The 19439-nt window shown below is 45.5% G+C and overlaps 1 protein-coding gene across 2 annotated transcripts; it reads left to right on the top strand.

The window, feature by feature from the left end:
• The first annotated feature begins 3997 nt into the window (after positions 1-3997).
• On the top strand, positions 3998-5986 carry CYCS (cytochrome c, somatic). Of its 2 annotated transcripts, none has more exons than XM_068152404.1 (3): positions 3998-4147; positions 5240-5416; positions 5570-5986. In XM_068152404.1, exons 2-3 carry the CDS (start codon positions 5248-5250, stop codon positions 5716-5718), a joined length of 318 nt encoding a protein of 105 aa, XP_068008505.1. In that variant the 5' UTR covers positions 3998-4147; positions 5240-5247; the 3' UTR covers positions 5719-5986. The 2 variants fall into 2 exon arrangements, with proteins under 2 accessions (XP_068008505.1, XP_068008506.1); XM_068152405.1 differs by lacking the exon at positions 3998-4147 and adding an exon at positions 4277-4299.
• The last annotated feature ends 13453 nt before the right edge of the window (positions 5987-19439 follow it).

Below are 19439 nucleotides of genomic sequence, written 5' to 3' on the forward strand. Positions count from 1 at the left end.
TTCTAGGCAGACCACGCCAAGGCAATTAACATTAATGAATGTTATTAACATCAATGAATGAAATGAACATTAATTAATGTTCATCCATGTAGGAAAGCAACGGTGCACTGAATATGTGCCCTGAGTCATTTTAGTTTACTCCAGCAATTCAAAGCCACAAAGCCAGAAAAGCCTCTGGAGCGTGTCCAGAGAAGGGCCACGAGGATGATCAGAGGGCTGGAACACCTCTCCTATGAGGACAGACTGAAGGAGTTGGGGCTGTTCAGTCTGCAGAAGAGAAGGCTCCCAGGTGACTTTATTGTGGCCTTCCAGTATCTGAAAGGGGCCTACAGGAAGGCTGGGGAGGGACTTCTCAGGCCCTCAGGTAGTGATAGGACTAGGGGGAATGGAATGAAGCTGGAGGTGGGGAGATTCAGACTGGATGTGAGGAGGAGGTTCTTCACCATGAGAGTGGTGAAGCCCTGGAATGGGTTGTCTGGGGAGGTGGTTGGGGCGCCGTCCCTGGAGGTGTTTAAGAGCAGGCTGGATGAGGCTCTGGCCAGCCTGATCTAGTGTGGGGTGTCCCTGCCCATGGCAGGGGGGTTGGAACTGGATGATCCTTGTGGTCCCTTCCAACCCTGACTGATACTATGATACTATGACTTTTGTCTTCAGCGTTGCTCTGGAAGTCCCATCACACATTCTGTCCTGCAGCAGGAGTCATACAATGTGTTGCAGGGTTTGCACTACATCATTAAACTAAAGATGCATTTAGCAGTGAAGGGTACAGTTTCACTATTAGTCTGTCCTACTGCAGAATGTTTAAAGGAAACCACACTTTTGAACAACCTTGCTTCTGGCACCATCTACTTTATTTACAGACCATTTCTTGCTACTATGTTGCTTTGGATTTCCACTTAGTATCACAGAATTGTCAGGATCGGAAGGGACCTCAGGATCATCTAGTTCCAACCCCCCCAATAGGTCAGGTTGCTCAGAGCCACATCCAGCCTGGCCTTAAAATATTCCAGGGATGGGGCTTCCACCACCTCTTTGGGCAACCTGTTCCAGTGCCTCACCACCCTCACAGTGAAGAACTTTCTCCTGATGTCTAACCTAAATCTTCCCTCTTCTAGCTTGGATCCATTCCCCCTAGTCCTATCCCTACCCAACATCCTAAAAGTCCCTCCCCAGCTTTCTTGTAGGCCCCCTTCAGATAATGGAAGGCCTCTATAAGGTCTCCTTGGAGGCTTCTCTTCTCCAGACTGATGAACCCCAACTCAGTCTGTCTCCATAGGAGAGGTGCTCCAGCCCTCTGATCATCCTCGTGGCCCTTCTCTGGACTCATTCCAGCACATCCAGATCTTTCTTGTAATAGGAGCTCCAGAACTGGACACCCAAGTGACTTACACCAGTAAGTCAAGTCCTTTCTGTTGGAGACACCTCTTCTTACTGGTGAAAACACATCTTCTAAACTACTGTACAACTATATTAGGCAGAAACTCTGCTCCCACCAACCATGCAGTATGCAAACCCACAAGTACTCCATTTGCATCATTTACACCTTCATTGGAATGGGCTGCCCAGGGAGGTGGTGGAGTCACCGTCCCTGGAGGTGTTCACGAGGGGACTGGACGTGGCACTTGGTGCCATGGTCTAGTAGTCATGAGGTCTGTGGTGACAGGTTGGACTTGATGATCTTTGAGATCTCTTCCAACCTTAGTGATACTGTGAAAGGGCATTTCACCCAGTCAGCTGGAAGTCACACAGCAGACATCAGGGTGGTCAGGTATGACAGAGAAAACAGTTCATTTTACAGACTGATTTTTAATATACCAATCATTAGCCATGAAGGGTTAACAAAAGCTCTCAATATGCAGTACTCAGTATGGAGAATACATATTTAGATGACAAAACTCAACAAAAATTAAGCGTTACAGATGCCTGAAGTCTGCATTCTATGAAGAAAACGGGAACCTTTGGATGTCAGCAGGCATCAGTCCACATCAAGTGCTTAAAGAAGCTTAAGAATTTACACTACTGTGATTTCTTAAAGAGGCTTAAACAGGCTATCAGCTCCTTCCTCTTTTAAAGGCAAGAGAGACCAGAGGTCTTATTGTGAGTCTTGTGATATTAAGTCACATACATCTGACACAAGACATAGAAGCCTTACTAAATAAAGTTAGGTCTTACTCTCCTGGTAAAAAGTCTAAAAATACGAGGGGAAGTGCCCTGTGAAGGTTCAAGTGGTGTGCCCCAAGGATCAGTGCTGGGCCCTGTGCTCTTTAACATCTTTATTGATGATCTGGATGAGGGCATTGAGTCCATCATCAATAAATTTGCTGACGACACCAAGCTGGGGGCAGGAGTTGATCTGCTGGAGGGTAGAGAGGCTCTGCAGAGGGACCTCGACAGGTTGGACAGATGGGCAGAGTCCAACGGCATGAGATTTAACACATCCAAGTGCCAGGTTCTGCACATTGGCCACAACAACCCCATGCAGTGTTACAGGCTGGGGTCAGAGTGGCTGGAGAGCAGCCAGGCAGAGAGGGACCTGGGGGTACTGGTCGATGATAGGCTGAACATGAGCCTGCAGTGTGCCCAGGCAGTCAAGAGGGCCAATGGCATCCTGGCCTGCATCAGGAACAGTGTGGCCAGCAGGAGCAGGGAGGTCATTCTGCCCCTGTACACTGCACTGGTTAGGCCACACCTCAAGTCCTGTGTCCAGTTCTGGGCCCCTCAGTTTAGGAAGGAGATTGACTTGCTGGAAGGAGTCCAGAGAAGAGCAACAAAGTTGGTGAGGGGTTTGGAACACAGCCCTGTGAGGAGAGGCTGAGGGAGCTGGGGTTGCTTAGCCTGGAGAGGAGGAGACTCAGGGGTGACCTTATTGCTCTCTGCAACTACCTGAGGGGAGGTTGTAGACAGGCGGATGATGGTCTCTTCTCCCAGGCACCCAGTACCAGAACAAGAGGACACAGTCTCAGGCTGCGCCAGGGGAGGTTCAGGTTGGATGTTAGGAAGAAGTTCTACACAGAGAGAGTGATTGCCCATTGGAATGGGCTGCCCGGGGAGGTGGTGGAGTCGCCGTCATTGGAGGTGTTCAGGAGGAGACTTGATGGGGTGCTTGGTGCCATGGGTTAGCTGTTTGGGTGGGTTGGATTGGTTGATGGGTTGGACATTCCATAGCGCAACCCATTCCATAGCGCAATCACTCTTTCTGTATAGAACTTCTTCCTCCTTCTGGCCGAAGAGGGCAAGGGGGCAGTCACGTCTGAAATTCACTACTTAAAAGTCTCTTTAGAAGCCCTCAATGTTATGGGAATCGACGCTTCCCTTTCATGATCCACAGCCCTGCCCGGCCTGCCGGGAAGACGTCTGGAGCACTCTTCTTTTCTTGTGGCTGACCCTCCTGTAACACTCTCATCTTTCTTAAAAGTATGACTTTATCATCCCACAGGAGCCATAGGCTCCAGCTGTGCACTTGCTCCCGCTCCAAACCCGTCTGCAGCTCCAGCCCAGCGCTCCCAACCAGCCCCGCTCCACGCTGCAGGGGCTCAGCCGCGCTTCCGTTACTGCCACACTTCAGTCTCTTCGTTCTTCATACTCCCTTAAAGAAGTATCTGAAGCTCAACCACGCAGGCAGCGGAGAACAGACCTGTCCTCTCCCCTTCCCTCTCCCCGCAAGAAGCCGAAAACCGCTGCGGAGCGCGGTGGGGGGTGGGGTGGGGGTGCTGCCGGTACGTCACAGCACACGCCCCGCCAACACCCGCGCGACCATTCTTCTTGCTTCCGCTCTGCGCATGAGCTTGGAACCCTGCCCCTTACCCCCCGGCCCCGCAGGTTTTTTTCATACCGGCGTTACGTCTGACGCCATTCCGCGGGAAGGAGGAGGGAGCCCCGGGTCCCGCCAGTCGCAACCTACCCTGCTAGCTGCCACTGCCTTGGCTGATAGGCTCGGTAACCAATGAGAAGCCTACATGCGACACTTGATTGGTTGTCTCGACCGGATGGGCAGGCCAAGTGCCGGCATAGCTTGGTTGCGGCAACACCGGCTTACATAGGGCGGAGTGCGGCGTGTCCTTGGGCTCAGACGCCGGGCGGTGCAGGGTGTACCCGTGTTGTGGTCACCGTTGTGGGTGAAGCGTCAGCAGGGCAGCTGGACAGGCAGGTGAGGGCAGCAGCCGGTGGGGTATCCGGGTTCGCGGTCCCGCTTTGACCTGGGCCTCATGTGACCTGGCCTTACTCGGATCCGGCCTGTTGCTGTGGCCCAGGGGGACCGTTAGACTGGAGGGCGGTGGTGAGGCAGCCAAAGAGGAATAGGTGAGGGCGATCGGAGATGCATCTGTCCTGAGAACGCGATTGCCGGCTCCAGTGGACACGGTGGGGGAGTCCGGGGCCGCGGCCTAAGGAGGTTTTCTCGGGTGCGGCGGAAGGTCACCGTGGGGCCTAGTGTCTCCATCTCGACAGCTGTGTCCCAAAGAAGTTGGGGCGGGGGGCCATCCAACTTGTGTGGGTCCTGCCCGCAGCCACTGGAAACTGAAGGCGATGCGGCCTGGCCCACCCGCCCTTGCTGGGTGAGCCGTCGCTGGGGGTCGTCCTAGGGTCGCGCCGGTGTCGCGCCGCGTGCTCGGAGCGTGCCCCGCACGGCGGGAAGCCTGCAGCTCCTCGCCTCAAGGTCAGCCCCCGCGCAGGTACAGCTGGAGCTGGGAAGTGTGGCTGCCCTTGGCTGCGCTCGCCGCACCACGTACTAACAGCGCTGCTGCTGGCAGCGGCTCGGGAGGCGTCCCGGCTTGTGGCAGGAGCAGCGGGCCAGCTTGGTGCCAGCCGCTCCAGGTTTCAAGGTGGTTTGCTGGTGTACTTTGCTACCTGAAATGGAACACATGCTAATTCCCTTGTCCCATTGCACAAGGTTATTAAGGACTGAAAAAATAGTTCCTGCTATACAGGCTGTATAGGGAAGCTCTGTTCAATTTATTCTTCAGAAATTATCGCTATACTGTTTAAGTGCTGCAGGGTAATTACTTTGGCTCAGGGAAGGCTCTTTTGTTCTTCAAGCATTTTCATCACCTCGATACCTTTTAAGTTATCCTAATGATTCTATGCTGATCTTCAAGCCCAGGAGCTATAACTTGTGGAAGGAAAGCGTGCTAGAGAATTACTAGGCTGAGAAGCTGTGTAAAGTGACAGGAGAGCTTTAAGGTTTCTATTGCCTAGATGACCTTGACATTGCAGTACTGACCTCTGTGTGTTCTTCTTCCAGCACTGAAAATGGGAGATGTTGAGAAGGGCAAGAAGATATTTGTCCAGAAGTGTTCCCAATGCCATACAGTTGAAAAGGGGGGCAAGCACAAGACTGGTCCCAACCTGAATGGCCTGTTTGGACGCAAGACTGGCCAGGCTGAGGGCTTCTCTTACACGGATGCTAATAAGAACAAAGGTAAACTTGAAGCTGCTCTTCTCGGTTACTAGGGACAAAAATATCCAGCTCACAGTGTTCTAAAAGTAAAAATCTGCCAAAAAGTGGAACAATATGTAGCACAGGAATATAAATGTTTGATATTGTGAATGAACTTGTTTTTCTTCTCTATAGGCATCACCTGGGGTGAGGATACTCTGATGGAGTATTTGGAAAACCCAAAGAAGTATATCCCAGGAACAAAGATGATTTTTGCCGGTATTAAGAAGAAGTCTGAGAGACAAGACTTAATAGCATACCTCAAATCTGCCACTGCAAAGTAAAAGTTGTCTGCTGCCTTATTTATTTCACAAAGGAGATGGCTATGGAAATGTCTGTGATGAGATTTGGTTTTTAAACTTTCTATTTTTACATGTATTGCATCTAACCTTGAGATCTGTCTCGCCCATCAGGTAACACTGCTTCGGGTGGGCCACTGGAGCGCACACTTGTTTGGCAGCCATTAACTGAATCTATGTAATTCGGTTGACTTAAATAACTGTGTTGTTCAGCCATTCTTGATCATAACATTAAAACCAGATGAAAGAAACATTTCCTGCCTCTTCATTGGTTAGAAAAAGAAGTATAAGCAATCAAGTGAATCATTGTCAGCCTCACAAATAGCTTTGGCAGCCCAGCTCTTCCAGATTGAAAAAGCAAGGTGGGTTTTTTTGTCATCTTCCACCATGTTCTGTGACATTACTTCAGAGGTTTTAAAAATCCCCTATATAGTATTTTTGTAAATGTAATCAGTGCTAGATGCTGTGGTATATACTAATTTGACTAAAGATTGCAGTAAGGATGCATTTCATCTGACTTATGTACTGTTTGTGAGGTGGCAGTTATGCCCAGCCACTTTTCTTTTGTCTAGGGAAAGCATGTTACCTAATTTATCCAGTCTTTGACAGCTGCATGCACCAGCAGAGCACAGCACCCCTTTGGAAGCATCTTCATTTCAGTGTCACTGAAACCCTTTGTTCTGTAAATCTGAACTCAGCCATTCTTGGTGTAATGACTAGAACAGAAAAAAACATCTTGTTCTGGAAATACATGTGCTGAAGACCAAGCTGTGAGTTACTGAATCTTCTCAATTCAGCAGCAGCATTCACCTAAAACCTACTGTTACAGGCAGTTTCAGATGAAGGGGTACAGGAATGTGTGTGCTGGTAAGCTAAAAGGAAATGGTCTTCCTTTGTGCCTGGCTGTAGCCAGTGTCCTAACTTCTGAAAGTTCTGTTCTGCACAATGTAAAGCAGTATTTTTAATGTTTTAACTTGCATTGGGTTATTGGTTTTCCATACTAAGTGAATTGTTCAGATGATTGTATTTACTGTGTACCAACAGTGAGGCATAACTTGGAGCAATCAGTACTGTAAATTAAAAAAAATTAAAAGTCTTGTCTGCTTGCATGTGTCTGAAATGAGTGGAAAATAGTGGGCATGCAGAGAAAAGTGGAGACTTCAGCTTTATGTTGTTAGGAAACAAGCAAAAGCTCAGCATGAAAAAGAGTGAATGCTAATGGAGATGATCTGAGTACTCACGGCACCAGAACAAGGGGACGCAGTCTCAAGCTGCGCCAGGGGAAGTTTAGGTTCGAGGTGAGGAGAAAGTTCTTCACTGAGAGAGTCATTCGCCACTGGAATGGGCTGCCCAGGGAGGTGGTGGAGTCACCATCCCTGGAGGTGTTCAAGAGAGATTGGACGTGGCACTTGGTGCCATGGTCTAGTCATGAAGTCTGTGGTGACAGGCTGGACTCGATGATCCTCGAGGTCTCTTCCAACCTTGGTGATACTGTGATACTCACAGGTGTGGCAAAGTCAGGAAATACTTTGGGCTAGTAGTAGCCAAGCTAAGTTCTTTCACCAGGGTTCTCTTTTTCAGCAGACAAAGCAGATTTTTATCAGCAAAATTCAAAGTAGGTTGAAATCTGTAGCTATGCGGTAGGATTGGTTGAGGTTGAGTCATGCCAAGTGGAATTGTGTGCTTAATGACTTGGGTTCCAAAGGGCTGTTCCTCAGAATTAACGAGTGAAAAGCATTAAGGTTACTAACAAGTTGTTTAGCTGTTGATACCAGATGTCTTGTGGTCTGCAAATGCTTTTTTTCCAAGCAATGTGCAAGCAGGACTTCTTGCAAGTAAGAAGGCAGTCTTATTACTAACAAACAGCAGCTTCTTTACTAAAAGCTTGTTCAGAACTGCTTTCAGACTGCAGTAGTTTAGTACTGTTTGCATTTTCAGAAGTTACATTAATCTTAACACCTCTACAGCTATGCAGAGCTTAGTTTATACTGTGCCAAGATCATGGTGAAGGTAGTCAGATACAGAATGTGACCTTACCCAGCTCTGTAATGATTACTGTGGATTGCATGGAAAGAGTTGTGACACCATTCCACAAGCACTTCTATGAAATGAGAGAGGACTTTGTGATCTCTGAGCTTCTCTTCATACCTAACTGAACTGGAGGAGAGACTCTGGAGAAGAGGATTTTGCAGTAAGGTGGTATTTAATTCTGCATAGGCAACAACTTACAAAGAGTAAGCTATCCATCACCAGAAAAAAATCCTTCAGGAGAAAGCAGTGATCCCTTACCCGAAGTAAGTGGGGGACACAATTTAGCTTGGCATGTTCTCTGCGCCTCAGAGACCTTGGTACAAAGGTAAGGGCAGCTACCACTGGAAACAACTTTTTAGTTCTAGGCTGGAAATGCATCCCTGTTTACATGTTCATGAAAAAATCCTTCTGACCTTCAAAATTTCATCTATGTCTAGAGTCAAAGGTAAGAATAGCTTAAAAGATTTGTTGTATTAGGTAACAATCAACCACATACCACTGGATGGACACAATACAGTAATGCTTCTACTAGTGGGTCAGTGAAGTAATAACACTGAAGTGGAAGAGGGTTAGATGATTGCTTGTTGGGGTAAGTATGAATGCAGGTTCCTGGTAAGTTTTTTTTGGAGGGTGGAGGGAGGTGTCTAGATTGGTTGTGAGGTCAATCTTTGGTTCTTTTATAGGGTAGGAGGAGGAATGGAGCAAGGAGCAAGTTTAGTGGTGGGTTTTTTTTATGGTAGCAATATCAGCCTAGATGTTTGGTGTTTTCAGTACTTCCTCTACAGTTCCAAATTAAGGGATTCAAAGCACCATCCAAAGAAAGGTGTGTTTTGGCTACCAGTTTATGGATTTGAAGGGACATGCCTTTAAAACTGATCTTGTGATATTTTCATGAGCATCAAAACCAGTGTATCCAGCAGGAGTAGGGAAGTGATTGTGCCCTGTACTCGGCTCTGGTGAGGACACAGCTTTGAGTACTGTGTTCAGTGCTGGGCTCCACAGTACAGGAAAGACATTGAGGTCCTGAAGCATGTCCAGAGAAGAGCAATGAGGCTGGAAAAGGGTTTGAAGGGTATGGCATGGGAGGGGCTGAGGGAGCTGTGGTTGTTCAGTCTGGAGAATTTAGAATAGAATAGAATTAGAATAGAATAGAATTAGAATAGAATAGAATTAGAATAGAATAGAATTAGAATAGACCAGACCAGGTTGGAAGAGACCTTCAATATATTTACAGAAGGCTAAGGGGAGATCTCAATGCTTTCCACAACTGCCTGACAGGAGGTTGTAGTGAGGCTGATATTGGTCTCCCAAGCAATAAGATAAGGGGAAATGGGGTCAAGTTGTGCCAGGGAAGGTTTAGATTAGATATCAGGAAAAACTTTATTGAGAGCAGTGAGGTGTTGGACAGGCTGTCTGGGGAGGTGGTGGAGTCGCTGTCCCTGGAGGTACTCAAGAAGCTGTAGATGTTGTGCTTCAAGGTGTGGTTTAGTGGTCATGATAACTGACTTACAGTTGGACTCAATGATCGCAAAGGTCTTTTCCAGCCTTGGTGATTCTATGATTCTATGACAGGAAAAAAAGATGAAATTCAAAAGTGCACTTTGCCCCTGTTCAAAACTAAACGACAAAGGATACTTTTCAACTTGCAGAATTTAGTCTTTGTGCATCTCAGTGAAACTTAGCATTGCAGAAACTTTTTTTAGTCTTAACCATTCAAGTGTAATCACTCTACACACAGCTAAATTTGGGAAAGTTTCCATTTGAGATAAAGTTCTGTTCATTTTAATAGATCTAGTTGGGGGGGGGGGGGGATTGTATAATACTCTCTCCTTTTTTGCTATGAAACACCATCTCAGTGATCCAAACCAAGTGTTATATATTGTACCTCTCTTACAGAGCAGAACAGAAATTAAACACCTAATAGTTCTGAACTATCAGATCAGTCTCATTAACATTCATCTCTGTAGGAAGCCTTGACATATGCCTTTATAGATAAAGATAAAACAGCCTAAAAATGCTCCCAAGGCTAGCAGAAGTATCTGTGTTACTGCATTTAGGATGAGTTAAACATGTTTCAAACTGATGTCCTGAAAACCAAGTTATTCTGGGAGGTGAACGTCCCAGAGCTAGTAGCAGGAAACATTATCTGAGGGAGAGTGTGAAATCCTGTCCCTTTCCAGTGCTGTAATGGCAGAGTCAGGACTCCAGGTAGATAGAGTAGAATAGAAATAGAATTAACCAGGTTGGAAAAGACCTTTGAGATCGAGTCCAACCTATTACCCAACACCATCTAATCAACTAACCCATGGCACCAAGCACCCCATCAAGTCTCTTCCTAAATACCTCCAGTGATAGTGACTCCACCACCTCCCTGGGCAGCACATTCCAATGGCCAATCACTCTCTCTGTATAGAACTTCTTCCTAACATCCAACCTAAACCTCCCCTGGCACAGCTTGAGGTTGTGTCCTCTTGTTCTGGTGCTGGTTGCCCAGGAGAAGAGACCAACCCCCACCTGGCTACAACCTCCCTTCAGGTAGCTGTAGACAGCAATAAGGTCTCCTGTTAGCCTCTTCTAGGCTAAGCAACCCCAGATCCCTCAGCCTGTCCTCACAGGGCTTGTGCTCCAAACCCCTCACCAGCTTTGTTGCCCTCCTCTAGACATGTTCCAGCAAGTCAACATCTTTCCTAAACTGAGGGGCCCAGAACTGGACACAGGACTGAAGGTGTGGCCTAACCAGTTATCACCATCTGCCCAAGTTTTAGAACTTGCATGTGAATATTCATCTATTTTTTCCAGGATTGTACTTTTCATCTGAAATACAGAAAATATGATAGTCACCTTTTGAATAAGTAGCTTTTATTTAGAGATCTCACAGGAGGAGGTAAGAAATGTGGGTGACCTATTTGCTTCTGTGATGGGATACAGATTCACAGAAGGTTGTGTTAAGCACCAAAGCTAATGTGTGTGCTGGGAAAAAGATGCTCTCCGCCTCTGTTGGAGCTGTCATTATGCAAGAGAGCCAGGGAGAAAACGAGGAGCTGACTGCTGTAGCAAAACATACCTTGGAGCAGGGGAGAAGGTGTGTTCTCTCCAGGATGTTTATGCATTTAATTTTAAACAGTCTTGGGTAAAAATAAACCTGGCAGGGGAGAACAGAAGTCATTTACTGGTTTTGCAGCTCATTAATGCTGTTCACTGCAGCTTGCTCAGGCTGTGTGAGCTCCTGCCTTGTTCCTTTCAGCATCACCCACTCTCCAGATGCATCTTCCCCTTCCTCACTCTCCATGTGTTAAATTCCATTTTTGTAAGTAATGCTGAGCTGTCCCTGTCTTACCACACTGCCCATCTTTTGGTCCTAAGCACTAAAAACCTGTTGAAAGAAACATCAAGTAGTGTTCTCACCCTTCCAGTCCTCTGTTCAAAAGATGATGTCCCCATTCAGTCATGGCTGGTGACAATCTCTTTTTAAGGTATCTGATGGTTCTTAATCTATGTGACACTGCCTTTTATTGATCTTTTTAAATCCCAGCAAGACTGATGAAAGCAACTGAGATTTCTGTGTGGCTTTTCCCTGCAGTATAGCTCAGGTTGTTGTGTTGGGGTTTTTTTTTACTGTAAGCTGCAGCATGATGATGTGGATGTTCCCTGATGTGTAGCTCTTCCAGCCAAGCAGGAAAAGGGCTCCACAAACACTGAATTTTAACAATATTGTTGGTGTCACCTACATGTAGCCTCAAGAACCCTCTGCTCTCCCCCAGGTTTCATTGCAGGATCATGTTTGCCCTGATGGTAACAAGCCTTCCCTGAAGGCATTTGTAGCATTTCTCCTGCTGCTGAGTCATTTTGTTCAGAGAATGGAAAGGACTGGAAATCAGGTTTCTGCATATCTTCCCATGTCTCTTATGGGACCTTGTAATCTTATTTCCAATTACTCTGTCAGTTTACCTGCTGTTCATTTTAGATCTGGAGTTCTTCCCAGTGCTATTTTTAAATGAAAAGTACCACATTTTCAACTGCATGGGTCTTTGCTGAGCTGATTGATTTTAGTTCTGATTCTCATGTAAAAATTGCCATTGTTTAGCTTACTCATCTGATCTTCCTCATCTTCGTTTGACCTGTTACTTGTAGCCCAGAAAGCCAACCATAGCCTTGGCTGCATCAAGAGAAATGTGGCCAGCAGGTGGAGGGAGGTGATTCTCCCCCTCTACACCACCTGGAGTCCTGTGTCCTGTTCTGAAGCCCCTATTACAAGAAATACATGGACATGCTGGAACATGCCCAGAGAAGGGCCACAAGTATAATCAGAGGGCTGGAGCACCTCTTGTATAGAGATAAACTGAAGGAGTTGGGGATGTTCAGTCTGGAGAAGAGAAGGCTCCAAGGAGACCTTATTGTGGTCTTTCAGTATCTTAAGAGGGCCTACAAGAAAGCTGGTGAGGGAGTTTGAGGATGTTGGGTAGTGATAGGACTAGGGGGAATGGATCTAAGCTAGAGGACGGGAGGTTTAAATTACACATCAGGAAGAAGTTCTTCACCATGAGGGTGGTGAGATGCTGGAACAGGTTGCCCGAAGAGGTGGTAGAAGCCCCATCCCTGGAATTTTTTAAGGCCAGGCTGGATGTGGCTCTGAGCAGCTTGATCTAGTGTGAGGTGTCCCTGCCCATGGCATGGACCTTGAGGTCCCTCCCAACCCCATCAATTCTGTGTTAATGTTGCAATTTATACTTTGTTTGTATTGATTGTACTGCAGGCAGCTTCTTCACTATTCACATGTACTCTAACTTAGCACATCTCAACTCTTTGGTGGACTGTTTTTTAAAGCTTCCAGGTCATGACTTGACTTGAAAGCTCTTTTTATATTGCCCTTTTCATTGTTCCAGTTCACTGGAAGGTTTCGGTTGTGTCTGTGGTTTTTTTTTTTTAACTATCCCTCACTCAGTAGCGGTGTGCTATTTTTTATACACCACTGCTCTGGACCCAGATATTCTTATGTACTAGAGAAAGGTGGTGTCATTCAGACACATGCCTCCACAAAGCAGTCATGTTAAGTGCTGAAAACGCCTCTACCTGACACCGTTCCATCCGGTTTGTGCTTACACCAAATGAACACGAGGGGGAGCCAATGCTCCAAAAAGCGGCAGAAGAACTCCTACCATGAAGGTGATTTTGGCCAAACCTCGGACTGTTTGAAAGACGAAAGTTCATTTCACAGAATTGTTCGGGTTGGAAGGATCATCTAATTCTACCCCCCCTGCCATGGGCAGGGACACCTTCCACTAGATCAGTTTGCCCAGAGCCACATCCAGCTCGGCCTTAAAAACCTCCAGGCATGAGGCTTCTTACCACCTCCCTGGTATCACAGTATCACTTAGGTTGGAAAGGACCTCGAGGATCATCGAGTCCAACCTATCAACACAGACCCCATGACTAGACCATGGCACCAAGTGCCACGTCCAATCTCCCCTTGAACGCCTCCAGGGTCGATGACTCCACCACCTCCCTGGGCAACCCGTTCCAATGACAAATGACTCGCTCGGTGAAGAACTTCCTCCTCACCTCGAGTCTAAACCTCCCCTGGCGCAGCTTGAGACTGTGTCCCCTTGTTCTGGTGCTGGTTGCCTGGGAGAAGAGGCCAACCCCTTCCCGGCTACAACCACCTTTCAGGTAGTTGTAGAGGGCAATGAGGTCACCCCTGAGCCTCCTCTTCTCCAGGCTAAACAATCCCAGCTCCCTCAGTCTCTCCTCATAGGGCTTGTGTTCAAGGCCTCTCACCAGCTTTGTTGCAGCCTGTTCCAGTGTCTCACCACCCTCATGGTGGAGAACTTCCTCCTGACGTATGAGAAGCAGTTTTACTGCAAGTCCTCGACAAAAAGCACTGGAGCTGATTAGTGCATCTGAATGAACTAATGTGACTGCAGTCATTTTAGGTGCTTCTGAATTCTTAGGCTGATTCATGTTTCAGAATTCACCAGGCAAGCTCGGGTTTGAAACTGTATTAAATTTAAAGCTAATCATACAGTAAACAATCCAGTAAGAAAGCAAAATGCTTCTTCCCAAGTAGTCAAAGAACTGTAATCAAAAGTGGCAAGCTGTAATGCATATTCTGGCTTAGGTCCTATTGTGGAGCTCACATTGATATAATCAGTTGAAGTTATGCTTGAATATAGATTCTCTGCCAGCAGTTAGGGGCATGATGACTTTAGTCAGTAAAAAAGCACTCTTACTTCTGTTTGTGAAACTGTTTTATGGCTGTTTAATGATAGACTTGAGCTACTCCCAAACCCCATGGGTTTACAATATAACTAAATGCTGACATTGTTTCTATTTAAGATCCTAGGAAAATCAACATTTGTAGCATTGAGTCAGAATGTTTTCTTTGCTGGAATGTCTTTCCTGGGGTTATCAACGTTAGCTATCAGTATAGATTTTCTGGCACATGCCCAAACATCAAGCTTTTGCACCTCTTCCAAAGGCTGTGTTGCTCTTCTTCATATCAGCTCCTGGTCTATATGTATGCTGGAAATTCAACTTGTTTTCAGTGTCTAACTCTTATCAGGAGCAGTGCAATCAGACACTAAATATGTTTGTGTGCTGTCACTCTGAATTCTCAGAAAGATGGCATCTGTCTCTGCAGCACCATGCACTGACACATCAGGAACAACTCCCCACAGAAAGAAGCAAGCCAAAGGGAGAGCTTTGCAGGTGAGAGATACTTCCACTTCAGAAAAAAATAGCATGAATGTAGAGAAATCTTCTACAAATTAATAGAGCCACGGTATAGAAACCAAGATGACACAAAGCAAAGAAAGAGGAAACAAAGTGGAAATGAAACAAGCTTCCTACAGGGTGAAATGTTACACCTTGTTATTACATGTTCGGCACTTACAAAGTCTGTGCCTGTGCTTAAACCTATTAAGCCAGGTATGAAAGGAAAAGCAGTGAAAACCCAGAAACAATGAAACCCAAATCTGCCTGCCTTCAGCTGAAGGTTTGGCAACCCTGTGTGTGTGCTCAGTGAATATCCCTCTGGTTGGATGCCTTTCATTTTGCTTTGGCTCTGTCAAGTGGTACAGTTGAGGCTACCTGGCTCCAGCAGTCTGTACTTTGCTTCCACTGCTTTTAGTGAGATCTGTTCCACATTAGCAGATCAGCCAGCTGAGAAATGGTGTGATGTTTACTCAGCGCATCTATCCAGTGATGTTTTGCAAGGCTGGAAGCTCTAATCCTTTGGTAACACTAGAGCCTAATGTCCCCACTTAAGCAACATGCTTGAGTTACACTGCAGTTGATGGCATAGCTTTAAATTCTGCTTCAGCTCTTACCTGAAAACTACAGGTCAGTAAACTTCAGTACTTACAGTGAACATAATATGGGCAACAAAGAAGGGCTCCAGAACAGGGGAGAGTAGTCATACAGTACAGTCAGCATGAAATACAGCCTTTGTTTCCTAGCCAGACTATATAAGAAGCATTGATTTGGTTTTCATTGTTTCTGGGTTTTCACTGCTTTTCCTTTCATACCTGGCTTAATAGGTGTAAGCACAGGCACAGACTTCGTAACTGATGAACATGTAATAACAAGGTGTAATATTTCACCCTGTAGTAAGCTTGTTTCATTTCCACTTTGTTTCCTCTTGGCCTAAATTACAGATTAATTGTGTTTTGGTTTGGTTTGGTTTGTTTTAATTTAAGGGTGCTAGTCCTCCAAGCTTCTCTGTGCCAATCCAGAACTCAGCTGAAAGCCAAGTCACCAACTGAAAATAAGAAGACCCAAAGCACAATGTATCCACATCTACCATGGTGTCATCTGCCCAGCTCTTTAACATCCATTTTCAGTTTCTAGGCAATGCAGCCTGCTGCTCTGGCTGATGATCAGGTGAGCCAGATTTATGTTCTTCTCCCACAAAATGGTTTCCAATAAGTATTTTTCATTAGTTCAAGATGTGGAGAAAGCTTTTCCTTTGCTAAGTTAGTTAGTATTATTTTTCTCATATCGATCACATCAGCACTTTGTATAGCACTGATAGTATCCCTAGAAAAGCAGACAAGGGGAAGGTCATGATGAAGGCTTCTCCCATCACCTGGAGTGAGCTGGAGTAGTCCACTCCAAGGGTTGATGCCATGGCCTAGAGATAGCACTGTAAAGAGTCATGGGTCCACAGTTTGATGCCTGAAAGCTGGGGTGTTTCTGTAACAACTGTGAAAGGCTACTGCCAGCCCAGGGCTCTGGGAAGCCGTTCCCAGCCCCCTGTTTTGTGATCCAATCACATCAAGTCTATACCCACTCCTACTGGGATTAAAGAAGGGGAGTGGAGGAAGAGACAAATTGCTACCAGTTTGTGCCTGGCTGCACAAAAGAACTAACCAAACAGCTTTTACTACTCTTACTTTATTGCAGAGCTGCTTTCCACTGCCACTGATTGGCTCAGCCTTGGCCCGATGCAGGTCCAACTTGAAGCTGTGGGAGCCTCTCAGAACTTCTTACAGGAGCCATGCCAGAAAAACCTCTTCTCTGCTACCAAAATCCCACCATGGGCAAACCCAACAAGGTTTGTTGTTTGTTAGTTGCTTGGTTAGCTGCCCAGGGAGGTGGTGGAGTCACCATCCCTGGAGGTGTTCAAGAGGGGATTGGATGTGGCACTTGGTGCCATGGTCTGGTCATGGGGTCTGTGGTGACAGGTTGGACTCGATGATCCTTTGGGGTCTCTTCCAACCTTAGTGATACTGTGATACTGTGGTTTATTTATTTTGTGAGAACTAATAGGTTTTAATTTAGAGAGTGCCTGAATGGCCCAGCCAGTCTCTTCCTCATGAGAAAAGAATCTATAGTAACATAATCACAAGGGCTTTGGGGTTTCCCCCCTCCCCCCCATTTTGATGACTGTCTGAAGATTACTCTGAGGGATTTCAAATATTGGGTAACTATTGGATAAGGATTTCTTAGTCCTTTATCTGCAGATGTTCACTTTGTTGGTGCACATCACATACTCAGTTTCTCTTCATTTATGGACCTCATGTTAAAGCTTTTAACTTCACTGAAAATGGTAGTAAAGATCAGGCATGTTAGCAGTAAATATCAGCACTCAGCACCAAGTGGCTGTTGAAAAGGCAGTTTCTTTAACTTTCAATAGCACAGACACTTAAGTCTATGCAAAAGCTTCACACTAGCACAATGAGAATCTGTAAGCTGCTAGTTTCATATTAGAGCAGGAAAATATGAATGGAATTCTGAAATGCTTGACCCTCTGGTGACCCGTCCTGCTTCCTTTGCTGTCTGCAGCTATTACAGCTATGTCTCCAGAGAGTGGTACACGTGGCTGCAGTGATTGCTAAAACATTTAGCTAGCAGATGCTTGGTTTAAGCTACTTTTAAGGGAATTTCTCAATGAATGCAATAGCTTCCTCATTTTTTCTTATTGTTTAACTGAGGTCCTTGTCTCTGTTACAAACCTGGAGGGTGGAAGAGGGAAAACAGGGGCTGGTGAGTTGTGGCCACTGTATAGAGCTCTTTTCCATAGCTGTAGATGTACCTCATATAGATGGGATTTACTCATTTCCTGGAGTGCTTTATGGGTATCATTTCTTTCCAGCCACAAGCAAGGACACCTTCTCCCTTTTGTAAAGCCACCTGTTGATGGAAGGCCTGGTGCTCTGTTGCTTAAGCCCCCTTTTTCCACTAAATGTGTGTTTCACTTGGTGGAACCAGTCTGGGTTTGTACATTCTTGTGCCTGTCTCTGAAACTGTTTCTTTGCAAGTTTTGAGTGGTGCAGAGGGTTTGTTTGATGAACAGGAGCAGTGTTTTTACTGCTGTCAGGAGTGGTATCCACTTAGAGTTGGGAAAAATTAAATGCTTTGAACTATCTAACTATGGGCAACTATGCATCTGTTGAAAAGTTGCAAATAGGTGGATTTCTTTCTGTCTTGCCAAGCTTTGTAGGAATGCAAACAAGCAAGTTGCAAGTGTTGAATAGACTGATTAGTTTAAGAATGCTAGGGGTTTTCTCTTATGCCTTAATGAATACAAGACTGTGAAGCTGCCAACATGTGCTTGAACGCAGAAAATGCAAGCACCAGTGAGTCCAGGCAATGTGTGCCAGAAGTGTGAACTTAACTCTTTATTTCTTGTAAGTCTGAAGAAATTTGAAGCCTTAAATAATGACAGGTATCAACTAGAAATGAATATGGCCTTACATCTCACACTTGTCTGCCTAAAGTTTTGCTCCTACACCCCAACTTCATTGGAGAGGGTTTATGCTCCCTATTGGCCTTGGACTTAGCTCCTTGTCACAATGACCAAAAGGAGAAACCTCTCCTGACACTGCATTGATTGGGAAAGTTGGGTGTAGACTACTCTATTAAAGCATCTCAATAGGCTCCTGTATGTAAATATATGTCAGGCCTAAAGGTTTGAGGTGTGTTTGTTGTTGTGGCTGGTTTGAGTTTTGGTTGGTTGGTTTTGGTGGTGGTGTATTATTATTATTATTATTATTATTATTATTACTACTACTATTTCTTGTTGATACATCCTTTTCTTCAAAGTTTGCCTCAGAGAAACTCAGAGGCCAATATTTGTATTCTTTGTTTGAATTCCATTTTATAGAAGAAACAGGAGAGGCAGTCCAATACTTATAAGAAGTGAATGATTTTCTGCTGTTGCCTTGAATCTCTTATAGCAAGAACAGCCAATTTAATGACTGAAGTGACAACTTTGCTTAAAAAGACATCCTATACCTGGAATCCCAGATTTATGTCCTAAAATGATCAAAACTCTTCATCCTTCATTTATCTAGCATTAATCAGTCTATTCAGAAAGAGCTTGAATGCAGTGAATGGATGATGAATCATAGAATGATTAGGGTTGGAAGGGACTTTAAGGATCTTCTAGATCCAACCCCCCTGCCATGGGCAGGGGCACCTCACACTAGATCAGGTTGCTCAGAGCCACATCCAGCCTGGCTTTAAAAGCCTCCAGGGAAGAGGCTTCTACCACCTCCCTGGGCAACCTGTTCCAGCATCTCACCACCCTCATGGTGAAGAACTTCTTCCTAACATCCAATCTGAATCTACCCATTTCTAGGTGTTTTTTTCCATTCCCCCTAGTCCTCTCATTACCTGACACCCTAAAATGTCCCTCCCCCCACAGTTTCTTCTGAAAAATATGGTGTTTTCCCTAGTTTTCTCTGAACAAAGTCTTGTCTTGGCATTGATCTACAGTTTGCTCATCGATTGCTATCTCAAATATATACATATATATGGTCTGTATTCCCTCACTACACTTACAGTGTAAGTACTAGGGATTAAAAGTCTACACCATGTGAGTTTCTGCAATAATAATTACAGACCTAGTGCACTGAGTGATTGTATTTTCAGTACAAGTCTCTGGCAGTTCGGAACTAGGTGCTGGATAAAAATATCTAGCCCAGAGCCATGTTTTCAGCAGTCCTGTTTTTGCAGCTTCTTTCCTACTATTCATTTTCCTGACCTGTGTCTGAAGCTCAGTGGGGAAATAATCAGCTTTTGTGGGATTTAGATATTACAGTGCTTCTCTATTTCTAAGCACTCAAGAAATAAAGGCCTTAGTAATCATCTCCAGCATGCAGTAGTACTCTTTCCAAAGCTGTCATTGCTGTTAAGTTTAATGGCTGCTCTACAACTTAGAAGCAGCTATGAAA

The sequence above is a fragment of the Melanerpes formicivorus genome, unplaced genomic scaffold (assembly GCF_026170545.1).
Source record: "Melanerpes formicivorus ecotype bairdi unplaced genomic scaffold, bMelFor1.0.p_v2 SCAF_23, whole genome shotgun sequence".
Taxonomy (NCBI): Eukaryota; Metazoa; Chordata; class Aves; order Piciformes; family Picidae; genus Melanerpes; species Melanerpes formicivorus.

Bases quoted from the DNA above. Each gene is read 5' to 3' on its own strand.
- CYCS (XM_068152404.1), top strand. From the start codon at position 5,248: ATGGGAGATGTTGAGAAGGGCAAGAAGATATTTGTCCAGAAGTGTTCC. The intron at 5,417-5,569 runs GTAAACTTGAAG...TCTTCTCTATAG, and splicing joins GGATGCTAATAAGAACAAAG to GCATCACCTGGGGTGAGGAT.